Source organism: Neovison vison, chromosome 3 (assembly GCF_020171115.1).
Source record: "Neovison vison isolate M4711 chromosome 3, ASM_NN_V1, whole genome shotgun sequence".
Lineage (NCBI taxonomy): Eukaryota > Metazoa > Chordata > Mammalia > Carnivora > Mustelidae > Neogale > Neogale vison.
This window is the reverse complement of record NC_058093.1, coordinates 213,808,244-213,824,090: the sequence shown is the minus strand read 5'-3', so window position 1 is coordinate 213,824,090 and position 15,847 is coordinate 213,808,244. Positions and strand designations below refer to the sequence as shown.

Here is a 15,847-nt window from a genome sequence, read left to right as displayed (position 1 = left end):
TGTGGGGAAGAGGTGAATTATCTCCCCCTTGTACAAAGGAGGAAACTGAGGCCCAGAGAGGGGATGCAAATCACCCAAGGTCAAGGGTGGAGAAGGCTTGTGTGTGGGTGGGGACTCCTGCCTGCCTGACCCTGGGGCTGGGCTCCCACTGTAGAGTCTTCCTGAGGCCTTTTGCCTTCTGGCCCTCCCTCCTCTCACCCATGGGTTAGAGGGACTGTCACTGGGGTCTGCACTCCTGGCTCAGCCTGACATCCACACTTGGACCTCCTTTCTGCACCCTGAGAAGGAATTGGGGCTGCAGAGTGATGGAGGGAGGTCACCGCGTGTGAGCATGTCTGGTGCCTGGCAGAGGGCAGCTCTCCACACAGAGCACCCCTGTGTGAGCTCAGGCGGGACCCGTCCTCTGCTGGCCTCAGTCTCCCCTCTGCACCTTTGCTCATGCTGCGCCCCCCAGAATGCTCTCCCTACCTCTGTCCTTCCAGCCCTGGGGGTCTAGCTCCCAGGTCCTGTTTTGAGGTTACAGAAGTTGTTGCTGCCACCAGACCACATTTGCTTACTGTGCATGACCCCCAGAATCCCCTACACCCTGCCTACTTGTGCTATCTCTCTGCTAAATAAATAAATAAAATCTTTAAAAAAAATCACACTGGGACACAGGCCTGAACTGGGAATGTCCAGGAAAATCCAGGACGCAGGTCCCTCCCCTTCCCCCAGAGCCTGCCCTGAGCCTAGATGCTCTGGGGGAGTCCACCACTTGTGGCATTCCTGGCCAAACAGAATTTGGTTGCTGTGGTCCCAGGTGACCAGCTGGTCCCCCATCCCCCCAGGTCCCTTCGCCCTCCCCAGCCTGAGGCTATTCTGGGCTCTGTCTTTTGGGCTGAGAAGGAAGTCACAGCCTCCCTCCCCCATCTGACTCAGTCCTGGTCCTGTCTTTCAGCTCAGGCCTCCAGCAGTAAAGAGGTCCTTAGGGATGGGGCTGCCCTGGGTCCTACAACTAGGCAGGCAGGGTCAGGTCAAACCTCCCTCCCCAGGACCCGTCCCTCTTCTCCGTCCTGTGTGGACTTGCCTGCCTGGTGTCCCAGGGCCATCACTCCTTCCAGGAAGGGATGACCCTGCTCTTACCTAGGCAGGGCAGCCCCAGTGCAACCCTCATGCTCAGTGACCTTCAGTGAAATGGGCTAGGACAGTCCTAACAGGGACATCAAGGGGCCATGAGGGATGGTGACATGCCCAGAGTAGTGGCCAGTGACGGCAGCTGCGGGCACTCAGCATACATTTCTGTTGGTTCCATCTTATTCTATGTGAGCAGGAAGAAGCTTGAGGTTCATCAGATGCTCCCTGGGCTGAGAGCTGATCTGGGGGCTCGAGGATGAGAGTGGGGTCTCCGTGGCTGTCCCGGGCCATGAATTCTTTCTCATCTCCTTGCTGCCAGCCCTGGCCCACAGCAGTGCTCACTGAGGGATTGTTGAATAAAGGAGGGTGTGAGTGAATGAGTGACATGTCACATAGGAGAGTGGAGCTGAGGAAAGAGCCTGCAGGTCAAGGACAGCAGGAACTCACCTTGTGACCCCAGGCTTTACCCCAACCCCCCAGCCCATTGTCAGAGCCTTGGCTCTCTTATCTGTGAAACGGGCACACAACACCTGCCCCTGCTTTGTTCAGGAGCCTGTGGCCCCCGAGGGGCCGGCTGACAGGCTCTGACATCCTCCAATCTCAGGTCTCCGGGGGAGCTCACACTCAGCATGCTGGAGGGTGCATGGGCCCGCTGAGACATCCCCTTGCTGAGAGGACAGGAGTGTGGAGCCTGCCCTGGGAACTGGAGAGTCAGAGGGTGGAGGCCTGTGGAGAGGGTCAGGAAGGGGCCAGAGCCTCCCTGAGCCTGCAGGCCTAACAGAAGGCGGGGAGTAGGTAGGAGATCCCTGGGTCCATGGCTGTGGTCCAGAGAGGCCCTGTGGTGACTGACTGACCCTGTCCCTAGGAAGTTGCCCGTGAGGTGCAAAGGGATAGGCACAAACCCACACCCCACACTCACAGCCGGTCACACCTGCAGCTCCAGACGCTGACACACACACCCACACACACATCCCACCCCCACTCACACACAGGGACACTCCTGCCGCCACACTCAGCATGTTCCAGTGCTGAGACCAGAAGGCCGAGGAGCCCAGATCCTCCCACCCCACAGAGCCTTAAGGGTATCTTTGATCTCTAGAGATAAACAGGGTCTGTGTGTTCAGCATCTTCTCCTGGCCTGGCATAGTTGTGACTTCTCCAGGAAAGAGGGTGACCTTGGGGTGAGGGAGAGGCCTGGGTGCCCATCGTCTCTGTGACTATGACCACCTGACCAGAGAAAGAGCTCTGCAGGCTGCCAGCGCTCGGGAAGCCTCAGTGTCCCTGTCTGTAAGGTGTGGGGGATGGGTACTTGCCTTCTGGGCTGCCCAGTGCATCACAGGAGGTCAAACAGGAGCCTCAAGCAGTACTCAGCAGGGGATCACCGTCAACCCATCTGTGGCCACCTCCCACAGTGACACACCTGGCCCATCCCACTTTAACCCCCCAGAGTGCAGGCGGGAGCGGGAGCCCAGGGACCCAGCATGAAGGGCTGCAGGTGCTGGGGCCGGGTCTATTGACCACCCCTCATGTCCGAGGGTATCTGGAACTCCAGGCCCCCAGAACCCTGTAGTGCCACCCAGAACGTCCCCAGTTGGACTCTGCTTTTCCCAGTGACTTCCAGGGTTGAGTGGAGAGAAGTCTCCCAGAGAGGCCCCCAGAAGATGGCAGATGATTTTCTGAGCCTCACACCTGGGCCAGTACCCCATCTTTCTTTGGCAGAGCTGGGGCACAAATGGGGAGTGGCTCATAGGCCCCAGAGTAGCCAAGGGGCCATCAGGCAGAGTGGGCGTGGGCTGGGCCTGCAGTGGGTGTGGGGCGCTGGGACTTGGCGCCAAGGGTCCATTCTGGGTCCAGGAGCAGGAGCTTGCCTGGCAGGGATGCACTGGGCCAAATCAGGGGACTGTAACTAGGTAATCACCCCTGCCCCATTGGGCTACAGTAACCTGGCAGTAATGGAGACAGGAACATAGGGGGCTCCCCATGCAGAGGCAGCGGAATCATCCTTAAGGTCATTGCTGTATCCTGAGGCTGCTGGAGGGTTATCTGAGTGTGTGTCCGAGCCCGAGTCCCATCCCTGGGGAGGTCTCAGGTGAAACAGGTCCCCACTTTTTTTTTTTAAATTATTTATTTATTTGAGAGAGAGACCGCGAGAGAGAGCATGATCGAGGAGAAGGTCAGAGGGAGAAGCAGACTCCCCAGAGAGGGAGCCCGATGCGGGACTCGATCCTGGGACTCCAGGATCATGACCTGAGCTGAAGGCAGTCGTCCAACCAACTGAGCCACCCAGGCATCCCAGGTCCCCACTTTTTATTATGGTACAAGATACCTGGCCTCAGCATTGAGACACCGGTTTCCCTCCAGCAGAGAAACTGGGGGGCACCTATTTCCCTCCTTGCACTGGTTCCTGGGGAGCTCAGAGTTTTTGCAGATGCCCAAAGCTCCCAGCAGGCCTTATGTTCAACATTTTCTTCCTGGCTTTCTTCTATTCCTCTTACATCTCTGAACCTGCCATCCAGTGAGGAATTCAAGTCCAGATTCAAGAGCCTGTGAAACCGAGCTACTGGAGTGTCCTGGACCCTATGCGTGGTCCAGCCTGAGGGAGCGACAGGGAGGGGGTGAAGTGAACAGAAGCAGAGCTGGGTGGGGTGGGGGGAGGAGGGCATAGGGGGACAAGGGCAAGGAGCAGAGGGGGCCCAGGTCAGAGCAGGGTTTCCAGGTTGAGGAAAGAGAGGACACCAGGGTGTGGAGGGTCCCCACAAGGTCAGGGAGGAAGAGCTTATCTGGAGGTCACAGCCATGGCCCTCCCGACCAGAGAGATAGCTGGGAATGGGCATGGTTCTGTGCTGGAGGAGGAATGGTGGAGGGAGAGGACAGAGAGACAGAGGTTCTAGTGACCAGACTCCTCCTATCCCGAGAGATGCTCCAAGGAGAGTGTGGGTCTCTCCTCTTGGGCTACTTTCCTACCTCGATCACATGCATGTCACCCTGAGAATCCTGGAGAGGCTGCTAATCAAGTGTGAGACCCAAAGAAATTAGCAGAGAGCATGATTTCTGATTGACAAAAGGACATTTTATTGAGCGCTGATTGGGCGCCCGGAGCAGGGCTGGGGATGACAGGCGTGAGCCTTGGCAAAAGCCCTCCAGGCCTGTCGGGAGCATCTCAATGCCTCAGTTGGGGGAGCCCTGGCACCCTCTCTTTAGTCTCTGTCCCTCTGCAGGTTCACCTGTCCTCATCCCACCCCTGAGGCACCCCAGCCCTGAGCTGTCCTTTTCCTGGCTTGCATCAGCCTTGAGACCTTAGAGCTCCTTGAGAAATCCATCTGTCCTCCAGCATTGGTCTGCCCGAGATCTCCCCCAGGTAACTCTCCCTAGTGTCTTCATGCAGGGATTCTGTCTGTCCAGCTTGGTCCTTCTGTCTTTAACATGGTGTCTGTCTTTCAGGCTCTCCTCCCTTCCAAGGAGAGGTTTCTTGCCTCACAGTCCCAGCTAGTGAGACCCCAGGATTCCAGGGAGGAGCTTAGCCATTAGCCCAGAGACTGCTCGGGGTGGGACATGGTCCACACAAGAATGGTAAACATAGGGAAGGAGCAGAGGGTGGGCTGTCCTGTCCTGCTGGCCTGTCTTCTATCCAGGAATATTCTTTTGGCTATTCTGGGTAAGATTGAAACTACCCCATAAGGAAAACTGAAGATTCCTTCTATCCCAGACGCCAGCTGGGATGGTCAACTGGAGAAGCAGATCTGAGTCCCAGCAACGAGGGCAGGAAGGGGTCACGGGAACTGGCCTATCCTGTCCCCACCAGGTGCTGCAGAGCGGGAATAGACTATAGGTGGTGAGATGGCCAGAGAAAAAGTGAACTTTCCAGAATGCCAGAGCATTCAGATCCCAGTCCTAGACTGAATGGGAAGGAGAGAAATTCAAGTCCAAATTTCACTTTGGTTCTCAAAGAGAGAGACAGCACAGTCACCTGGGTCCCTCCAATGAACACATCACATGGTGACATAGCCTGGAACACAAACCCTCTGTCGCCCACACACGCCCCCCCCCCCCCCCCCCCGCCAAACCCAGGCCCACCTGCAGATGCTAGGGAAGCTCAAGGTCCAGCCTCCTCCTTGTGGGGGCTGGTCTGGGCCATGGGAGCTTGAGAGGGGGCTCCCTCCCCACTCGCATCTTCAGGTCCTTGACGGGGAGGGTGAGCTTCCCCCCATCCCAAGCCATGGAGGGGCAGCGGGGAGTGTCTGAGTGACATATCCCATTCCAGGTAGCTTCCTGGAAGGAGCTCTGTGTGTGGCCCAGCTTGCTTGGGGAATGCCACCCTGCGGAGCTGACAGACCTGTTTCCAACACAGACATGATGGGGCCTGTGCCCTTGGCTGAGTGGAGGCCCACGGAGGGTTCTGGATGCCACCACACATCCTAGACACGTGCCCAACCTGGCCATGTGTGCAATAGCAGACATGCGTGTGTACTAGCATGTGCATACAACCTGACCGTGCATGTGCACGTGTCCAGTCTGTGTGTGGGACACGGAGCCGGGACCCAAGCTCCTGAGCTAGCTCCTAGCACAGCAGTCTTCCTGGTTCTCAGGGCCCATTGCCAACTCCTAACATGAGCTGGCTCATGGTTCACAGTTGTCCAGCACACACTCCAGAATGTAAGCTTGTCATTGAACTCATGGCCCCAGTGACTACCCATGGACATTTTGGTTTAGTGCTTATGGTGGGGTCAGTGGTGGATTGGACTCTAAAAGGTCCCTGCTTCCCAGGGACCCTGAATGCACGCTGGAACCCGATGACACATGTGGGAGGAGGAGGAGTCTTCAGTGGCAGTGCGGGATTGAGTGACTAGGTTCCAGGGACTGAGGGTCCTGTACTGAGTGTGACAGAGACGTCTGTGGGAGGGGCACAGGACAGTGTTCCTGGGGAGGCAGGAGCAGGGGGTAACCTAAGGAAGGGTGAATGCTCTAGGCTGACAATAGGGAATATCTAAATGGGGTAGAAAACCAGCCAAAACATGGCAATGGGGGGGGCATAAAGAAAGGAGAGTGGACATCTCAGAAAGGAGCTAGTCTCTGATGGTGAGGCCCTAGATCCAGGGTGGAGCTCACACGTTATCCAGGAGTCCACAGGGAACCAGAAGCAGTGGGCTTTGGTACTGGTGGTGACCGATGTGGTCCATGCAAGAAAAGTAAGCATGGAGACATGGTGGAGGAAGGCATTTCTCGGTTCTGCTGTCAGTATCTCCTGTTCTGGAATATTCTCTGGCAGTTCTGGGTGAGAGTAAAACTTGCCCTCCCAGAAACGTGACAATGCCTCTGTTGACTCCTTTCCCACAGGGTGAAAAGAATCATGTTCACATTTGAGGACACAATGCGTCTGAAACGCAATGAGCTGAGTCCACGATTTCTGATTGAATAAAGAGCATTTTATTGAGTATTGACTGGATACAGGGAGAAGGGTTGGGATGACCCTGGGGGTGGGTAGATCGTTCTGGAGGTCCTGTGTCTCCAGGCCCCGCTGGGTGGGGGAGGGTGTCGGGGACCTAAGAGCACTGTGAGGGGACCACCTTCTTCTCCACGGTTTTGCCCTCGTGCGTGACCAGGCAGCTGAAGCTGCTGTGAGATTGCCACTTGTCAGGCGACAGGCTCAGGTAGCTGCTGGACGCGTACTTGTTGTTGCTCTGTTTGGAGGGCTTGGTGGTCTCCACGCCCTGGGTGATGGGGCTGCCGTCTGCCTTCCAGGCCACCGTCACGCCGCTGGGGTAGAAGTCACTGATGAGGCACACCAGGGTGGCCTCGTTGGCCGTGATCTCAGAGAATGTCAGGAAGAGTGTGACCGAGGGTGTTGACTTGGGCTGACCTATGTGGACAGAAGGGAGAGTGAAAGATGCAGGCTGAGTCAAAGTGTTGGGCGGCCCTTCCCTTACCTACAGCCTCTGTGACTGTTCTCATGGTGTCCATGCTTGTTTACCAGGAGACCCTCCTTTCAACTCCAGCCCTGGACAGCAAGCAGCCCCCGAGGCTCCCAGCAGATCTGCCATGTCACCTCTCCCAGATGTGTGAGAAGTGATTCTGCGGCCTCAGTGTCTTCCTCAGGCCAGCATCTGGCCCCCATATCACTTCATTCTTCCAGATCCAGGTACTTGCCCTGTAAACTGGAGTCCCCTATCCAGCCTGCCAGGACAGCTCTGACGGTGTGTGGGGAGGTCCCAAGCCTGCGCCCAGTGGGGCATGGAGACCCTGTCACTCTCAGGGTCTTCCAGCAGGAGGCCAGCCCTTGGACAGGTGAGACACCTGGGGGTTATGGAGCTCCAGGGACTGGTAAGGCTCTGCCCCATGGGACCTGCTCCTTTCTGACCAATGTTTTAGGAGGGCTGTATTTCTGGTCACCCTGGCCTGCATCACTCTTGTCTCTGTGCCTGTGTCCTCGTGGCCTAGCAGAGGTTCTCAGCACTTCAGCCTAGAGCAAACCAGACTATTCTGTCCCCCTCCCATGGGCTTCCCCTCAGACTGCCCCTCTGTGTCCCCATAAGCTGGGTTCACAAGCCCCAACCATGTCCCCAGCCTCCTGTGTGGCCCTCCTAGCCTGGATGTTATTAAGCCCTTGGCCAAGACCTGAAGGGACTCTATGTAAGGCTGCCCCAGGACCCCTAGTCAGAATCTGCCTCAGACCCCACACAGCTGTCTGCCCTGGAAGAAGGGAAGGAACACCCATTTTTGGATACCCTCTCCATCCAGTGTACGCCCCTGGAATCTGAACACATTCAACTGTCAGATTCTAAAGGTAAATGTTTGTACCATTGGGTCCTTCCTGCTGGTTCCCTCAGGCCAATCTACTTCCCCCAGATCCCATAGATCTGCTAGGGGCTCTGTCCTTAAGGTTGGGAGAGAGGACAGGAAGCAGCCCCCAAAGAAAACTAACTTTCCCAAGACAACAGAGGGGTGGGACAGGTTGAGAAATGTGGTGAGAGCCACTTACCTAGGACGGTGAGCTGGGTTCCGTCACTGAAAACATACCAGGGTGACTGAGTTTCGGGCCAAAACCCACCGGGCCAGCACCTGGGGCCTGCCCCATGGGGCCCGGGCCAGAATAGGAACCTGTGATGGGCATAAGGCTGTAGCAGTGGGGCTGGGCAGTCAGCCTCCTAGAGGCTGTGACACACCTGGATGACCCCATAGGCCAGAGGTGTCCCCATACCCAACCCACTGATTGAGGTAGACGCCGCCCATGTCTTGTATATTTCTCCCCTTTCCAAGGCTGTCCTGGTCATCTCCTAATCCTCAGTGCTGATGGTGACATTGCATGGAGTAGGTGTTCAGTAAATCGCTGAGCCTCACATAGAGCTTCCAAGGGTTCCTCTCCTACAATTTCCCATGGTCCAGCCAGGTGGCTTCCTCTCTGGGCCTACTGGTTGGTCTGGGACTGGGACATTCCTGACTCGTAGTTCTCCCATGTGAAGACCCCCCACTTTTCTCTACACACCAAGGCACAATGCAGTCCCACTTCTTTGATGAAGTTTTTTCTCTGATCTCTCAGACCGCTGTTTTTCTGTCCACCTATCCATGTGTTCATGCATCTATCATCCTTCCAACCAACCATCCACTTACCCATCTATCCATCCAACAGTAGCTCCAGGCACTGTTTCATATCCTGAGACATGGAGGGCCTCCCTGGCTTTCATCTTCATCTCTCCCTGAAAATTCTCAGGTCAAGGCCAACAAGGCCCTCTTCCTGGTATTTTCCCAATTCCTGCTGTACATTATGTCTTTACAGGATGTAACATAGAGTCAGCCTCTTTTCAGTGACCCTCTTCCTGTTGGTACCTGAGACCTCCCATTCTCCTCCCCTAACCTCCCTTTCACTCCTGCCCATGCATGGCAGCGGACTCCCTGACCAGCACCCTGGGTCCTCCTTCTTTGCCATCTTCCTACATTGTGGATTCCCACTACTGCCCATTTGGTGAGGCTCGAGTCTATTCAGTTTCAAACCCTCTCCTTGACTCTTCCTAAATTGCTACTGACCATCTCCAGCTGGATGTTCAACAGGAATCTCAAATTTACCATACCCAAATGAGACTGACCACCATTCCCCCAACCCAGCTCCTTTTCTGTCTTCATCTTGTCACATGTGACTATGAGTGCTCTCACTGCTCAACCCTCAGGCCAGATCTGTAGCTTCAATGCAATCCTAATCAAATTCCCAGCAAATTAGTTTGTTGATATTGGCAAGCTGATTCTAAAGTTTCTATAGAGGGACAAAGGACTCCGAATAGCTAACACAATTTTGAAAGGAAAGAGCAAAGTCGGAGAAATGACAGTATAAGACTTTGAGACTTACTATAAATCTACAACAATTAAGAAAGTGTGGTATTGACATAAATACAAACCAATGGAATAAATAGAACAGAGAGCCCAGAAATAAACTCTTATGCATAAACTCAAATGATTTTTAACAAGGGTGCCAAGACCATTCAGTGGGGGAAGGACAGTCTTTTCAACAAATGGTACTGGGAAACATAGATATCCACATGCAGAAGAATGAAGTTGGACTCTTACTTAACATCATAGACAAAAATGAACTCAAAATGAATGCAAGACATAAATATAAGAGCTAAAATAATGACGCTCTTAGAAGAAAACATAGGCCAAAAGTTTTACAACATTGGATTGGCAGTGATTTCTTGGATAAGACACTGAAGGCACAGGCAACAAAGGAAAACTAGACAAGTTGGACTTCATGAAAAATTCAAAGTTTTTTTTTTAATTTGACAGACAGAGATCACAAGTAGGCAGAGAGGCGGGCAGAGAGAGAGAGGGGGAAGCAGGCTCCCTGCTGAGCAGAAAGCCCAATGTGGGGCTCGATCCCAGGACCCTGGGATCATGGCCAGAGCCGAAGGCAGAGGCTTAACCCACTGAGCCACCCAGGCACCCCAAATTTTAAAATCTTAAAAAAAAGAAGAAAGATTTCAAACCAATAACTTAAGTCTACCTTAAGTAAATAGAAAAAGAAGAACAAGTTAATTCCAAAGCTAGCAGAAGGAAGGAAATAATAATGATTAGAGTAGAAATAAATGAATTAGAGAGTAAAAAACAATAAAGAGAACCAGTACAACCAAAAGCTGGTTCTTCGAAGTTTAACAGCTTTGAGAAATGTTTAACAGACCGACAAATACAAAACACAGAGAGAACTGGGACGCCTGGGTGGCTTTGGGGGAAACCAGGTGAAGGGGACCTGGGCCCTTGTGTTGTTTCTTACAACTACATGTGAATCTACAATGATTTCAAAATAAAAAGTTTAATTTATGAAAAGGTTATATACTGTACTATTCCATGTATATGATAGTTTGGAAAAGGCAAAACTATAGGGTCACAGAGAGATCAGTGGTTGCCATGGTTGGGGCCCAGAAAGGGACTGATTACCAAAGGGAAACAAGGAAATTTTGGGGGGTAATGGAAATGTTCTCTATCTTGATTGTGGTGCTAGTTACATGACTCTATGATTTTATTAAAATTTACAGCTACTATACCAAAAAGAGGGAATTTTACTCTGTATAAATTAAAGTAAAATAAAAATAGAAATCTTTAATATGTTATTATAGCCACCAAATACATATCTCTATGTCTCTATCTCTATATATCTGCATCTCTATATATCATTTATTATTCTCTTCCATGATATGCCATAGTTAATTTTACCTTCTCTTATCATTGAACTTTGAGGGTGTTTCTACTTTTTCCTCCGAACACACATACAATATTTAGCTCAAATTCTCATTACTTCCTCAAGATAAATTTCTAGGAGTGGAATTACTTGGTTAAAAGGAATGCAGGTTTTTGTGAATTTTGACACATGGTGTCATTGTTCCAAGAATTTCGTCTCCCCCTGACCATCCATGAGAATGCCCAGTCCTTCGTCAACCCTCTGGCACGATCACTTTAAATTCACTTGCCGGTTTCACAGGTGAGCTTGGTCCTTGTGTGGACAGCCCTCCCTCTGCAGCTCTAATCTGCCGTCAAAAAATCCGGAGCCGGGGCGCCTGGGTGGCTCAGTGGGTTAAAGCCTCTGCCTTCGGCTCAGGTCATGATCCCAGGGTCCTGGGATCGAGCCCCACATCAGGCTCTCTGCTCAGCGGGGAGCCTGTTTCCTCCTCTCTCTCTCTGCCTGCCTCTCTGCCTACTTGTGATCTCCGTCTGTCAAATAAATAAATAAAATCTTAAAAAAAAAAAAATCCGGAGCCATTTTCCCAAGACACAAATCTGACTCTGAGAGTCCCCTACGAAAGTCCCTCAAGGATCTCAGGAAAAAGCACCAGTGCGTGAAACCCCCTGCAGTCGGCCGCCAGTCTCCCTCTCCCCTCCCCCAATCTCTGACGTGGCCTTCGCACCTCACTCTCCTCTCTGCCTTGGCTACTTCCTTTGCCTGGAGACATCCCATCACTGGCCAACAGCATTTTGTCTGTGAAACCAGCTTGGTCATTTCCCTCCTCCCACCTTACTGCTCTAAATGGTCTATCGGTCTGTCCTCAAGATGGCATGTGAGCTCCTTGTTTTGGGCCCATTCTCTCTATATCCCCTGGCCCTGAGTGTCAGGAAAGTGAATGGACCTCCTTGGGCGAGACCAAGGCCTTACAGACGCTCCTTCTCTTGGACCATTTTGTTAAGATACAGGACACACTGGTGCTGTCACAGCGTTCCTTTAACTGGCTAGCAAAAAAACCCCAGTGGGGGACATCCTGGCTCCTCCCTTTCCTGTTACTCCCACCTCCTCAATCTCCAAGGACCCATGCACTTTGCCAGGGAACCCGCCACACACGTATCCAAGTCTTTCTAGCCCTGGATTCCCACCCTCAATCACCCAAGTCTGGTCATGTCCTTTCCTTGCAAACATTCCCCAGGATGCCCCTTTTCGGGCATTCTATGCCCGTACCCCTTTGCCACCGTCCTTGGGTGTGGTTACTGTTTCACCTGCCCCTCTCCCGAGGGACCTTGAGCTGGGGCCAAACCTTCCTCCCCTGGTATCCCAGCCCCAGCATAAGGCCTGACCCTGCATGGGGCTCCATCTCTCTCTCTGTGTTTCCCTGGACCCTGCCGGACGCTGAGATACCAGTCCTTGCCCGACCCCCACAGGTGCTGACCCACCCTCCATGGCTGGCCTGCCAGTACAGAACAGACGCATCTCGTCTTGTTCTAGCCCTTCACCACGACGACACCAGCATCCCTGGGGTGGGCGTCAGACTACAAGGCCCTCACCCAATTGGGACCCATTGTTTTGCAGGGTAGGCAGCTGAGACTGCGAGGAGCAGACCTGTCAGCCCCCCCAAGTTAGGAGATCGGGTGGGAACAGATGCAGGCCATTGGATATGAGTGTTGGAGTCTGCACCAGCTATATGACACTGAGCAGATCCCCTCAGCTCTTTGGACCTCCATCCTCATCTGTAAAATGGGGATGACAGTGGGCTGTGCCTTGTGGGGCTGTTCAGGGACATTCTGCCCCTAAAGGGATTAGTGCCCATTATCATGAACGGACCCAGACGCTTGGCACTTTGTCCAGGGACTTCCCACCCATACATGAGAGGTGGGGGCTGGGTTCAATCAGCAAGTGGGGGCTGACCGTGGCCCCCCAAAAGACCCTTGTGGGGGCCTTTCCCATGGAGGAGCTTGCACCCTGGGTGGCTCGAGTTCTTAGGGGGTGGGTTGCAGGAGGTGGCTCTGGCTGAAAATGCTTGGCAGAGGGTCCAGTGACCTGGGGACAGCAGGGAAGGCCCACTCTGAGGTAGGAAGCCTGCACCCTAGTGCTCCAGGGGGTGGCCCTTGCCCAGCAGGAGAAGGGCAAGGAGATGACTCATCAGCATAAAGGAGGTGCCCTGGGCACCCTGGCCCAGCCACAGCACCCACCACCCACATGGATATCCTGCCCCTGCCTCCTTCTTCCCTACCCAGAAGACCAAGGTGAGGTGAGTGAGCCGCTAGCCTTGGGTGTAAAATTTTGGAGTGCCAGAAAGTGCAGTAAGTCAGATAAATAATATTTTAATGCAATAGTAAAAAAAAAATAATGCAAACAAATATACCCTGGACAAAATGTCAACACTTTAAATAAAGCCAGGGTCTGTCCAGCCTGCCTCTCTTCTCACTGATTTTTTTCCCTTGTCTTTCTTGTCCCCCTCATAGCAGCTCAGTGTCCCAGGCCCAGTTCTGGCAGCAAAGACGCTCTCCTCCCTCACCCCCGTGACTCACTCAGTCCCTTACCTGTCCCACAGGCTCCGAGAGCTGCTTCCTGCTGGGGCTCTGGGCTCTGGGGTGCTGTTCGGTGGGGCTACTGTCTCGGGGGGCAGCCGGCCCTGGGCACCCACAGCCAAGCCCAGCAGCAGCAGGGGCCAGTATGACTTGGAGCCAGGTCTCTGCCCCCAGGGGGCCTCAGAGCCCACCTGACCTGTCCCTGGCCTCATTTGCCTTCAGGGTCAAAGGACCTGCAGCCTGGAGCTCCCTGGAGGAGAGATAGTGGGTACCCCGGTCTTTCTTGCTGGCAGTGGGTATCCCAGTGTTCCGTGGCCCAAGTGGCCTCGTCCTCTGCCTGAACCTTCTCTCCAAGGCCCATGGCTATTACTCCGGGGGGCTCTCTCCCAACGGGCCATTGGCCAACTGCCCTGCTGTGGTTGGCATCCACAGCTCAACCGTCTTCCCTCACAGCTGCAAGCCTGGTTTTGCCCCTGGGGCCCTGGGTGGGGCGCACCTGCTCCTGCCTTCCTTCTCAGAGGGCGACTGGTTCTGCGGAGCATCTCCCCTGGGACTGGAGAGGCCATGGAGGACCAAGGACGCCAGGGGAGCGGGAGCCGCCAGCATTTGGGGCTCGGACTGGCGCTGCTGTTCTGAGCAGCCTGGGGGCAGGGGTGGCGACAGGGGAGGAAACAGGTGTAGTTTAGCAGGAAGCCGATGTTCAAGTTCAGGAATCATGATACAATTCTAAAAATAGTGTTTAAAGCACCATGTTCAGCACCTCATGGGAGTCATCTCTCTCTTTCTCTTTCACACACACACACAGACTCACTCTCACCCTCATAGATTTTATCCAGAGGTCAAGTCGTAAGTATAGCATGGACACACTGCACGCAGTAATGGCTTCCGTGAGATCCCTTTTCCATCTCCCTGGAATGCGCACACACTGTCCCTCCGGGAACCCCTGCTTAGGTGTGGGGTGGGCAGAAGCAATGAAGAGGGACTGAGCCCCCGCATGGGGTGGCCAGAGCCTGGTTCTGCAGTGGGTGCCGCCAGGAGGTATACTCTGGTCACCAGAGGGGACCAGCCAGCCCCGCCTCCCGGAGTCCCAGATGTCCCAGAGTATCCCTCCTGGCATCACCGGGAGATCACAGCCTGAGCCGAAACCAAGAGTCAGGCACTTAACCGACTAAGCCACCAAGGCGCCCCTTAATGTACTTAAAAAAAAAAATTAAATCCAATTAATTAACATAGAAGGTATTATTGGTCTCAGAAGCAGAGGTCAGTGATTCATCAGTCTTATATAACACCCAGTGCTCCTTACATCACGTGCCCTCCTTTTTTTTTTTTTTTTTAAAACCACCATGGTATTTTTATTTTGTGCTATACTATTCAAATAAACTATATTCAGATATAATTTTCTATTAATTTTTATGGTTCCCAAGTTCAGCCTTGGCTACCTAGTGCTTCTTTTTAAAAAATTATTAAATAATTTTATTTTTTTAATAAACATATAATGTATTATTAGCCCCAGGGGTACAGGTCTGTGAATCACCAGGTTACACACTTCACAGCACTCACTATATCACATACTCTCCCCAATGTCCATAACCCCACCACCCTCTCCCTACTCCCCTCCCCCCAGCCACCTTCAGTTTGTTTTGTGACATTAAGAGTCTCTTATGGTTTGTCTCCCTCCCAATCCCATCTTGTTTCATTTATTCTTTTCCTACCCCCAAACCCCCCACGTTGCCTCTCCACATCCTTGTATCAGGGAGATCATATGACAGTTGTCTTTCTCCAATTGACTTATTTCTCTAAGCATAATACCCTCTAGTTCCAACCACGTCATCACAAATGGCAAGATATCATTTCTTTTGATGGCTGCATAGTATTCCATTGTATATATATACCTCATCTTCTTTATCCATTCATCTGTTGATTGACATCTAGGTTCTTTCCATAGTTTGGCTATTGACATCACATGCCCTCCTTAATGTCCATCACCCAGGTACCCCCTCCCCTCCAGCAACCCTCAGTTTGTTTCCCATAATTAAGAGGCTCTTATGGTTTGTCTCCTTCTCTGATTTTGTCTTGTTTTATTTTTTCCTCTTCCCCTATGATTCTGTTTTGTTTCTCAGGTTCCTCATATCAGAGAGATCATATGATAATTGTCTTTCTTTGATTGACTTATTTCGTTAGCATAATACCCTCTAGTTCCATCCATGTTGTTGCAAATGGCACAATTTCATTTTTTGATGGCTGAGTAGTATTCCATTGTATGTCTATACCTCATCTTCTTTATCCATTCATCTGTTGTTGGACATCTGGGCTCTTTCCATAGTTTGGCTATTGTGGGCATTGCTGCTACAAACATTGGGGTACACGTGTCCCTTCAGATCACTGCATTTGTTTCTTTTGGGTAAATACCCAGGAGTGTGATTGCTAGGTCATAGGGTAGCTCTATTTTCAACTTTTTGAGGAACCTTCATACTGTTTTCTAGAATGGCTGCACCAGCTTGCA

At 52.6% G+C, this 15,847-nt stretch overlaps 1 protein-coding gene across 1 annotated transcript; it reads right to left on the bottom strand.

Annotated features, from left to right (window-relative positions):
- Positions 1 to 6,521: 6,521 nt before the first annotated feature.
- On the bottom strand, positions 6,522 to 13,556 carry LOC122903203 (immunoglobulin lambda-like polypeptide 5). The gene is made up of 3 exons (XM_044243790.1): positions 13,357 to 13,556; positions 8,090 to 8,208; positions 6,522 to 6,970 (listed from the first exon to the last, which is right to left on the bottom strand). Exons 1-3 carry the CDS (start codon positions 13,554 to 13,556, stop codon positions 6,654 to 6,656), a joined length of 636 nt encoding a protein of 211 aa, XP_044099725.1. The 3' UTR covers positions 6,522 to 6,653.
- Between the last annotated feature and the right edge of the window lie 2,291 nt (positions 13,557 to 15,847).

Excerpts from the sequence above, each read along its gene's own strand:
- LOC122903203 (XM_044243790.1), bottom strand. The coding sequence starts at position 13,556 with ATGAGGCCAGGGACAGGTCAGGTGGGCTCTGAGGCCCCCTGGGGGCAG. Across the intron at positions 8,209-13,356 it reads TCTCGGAGCCTGTGGGACAG|GTTCCTATTCTGGCCCGGGC; the intron begins GTAAGGGACTGA and ends TGCCCATCACAG. Across the intron at positions 6,971-8,089 it reads AACCCAGCTCACCGTCCTAG|GTCAGCCCAAGTCAACACCC; the intron begins GTAAGTGGCTCT and ends CTGTCCACATAG.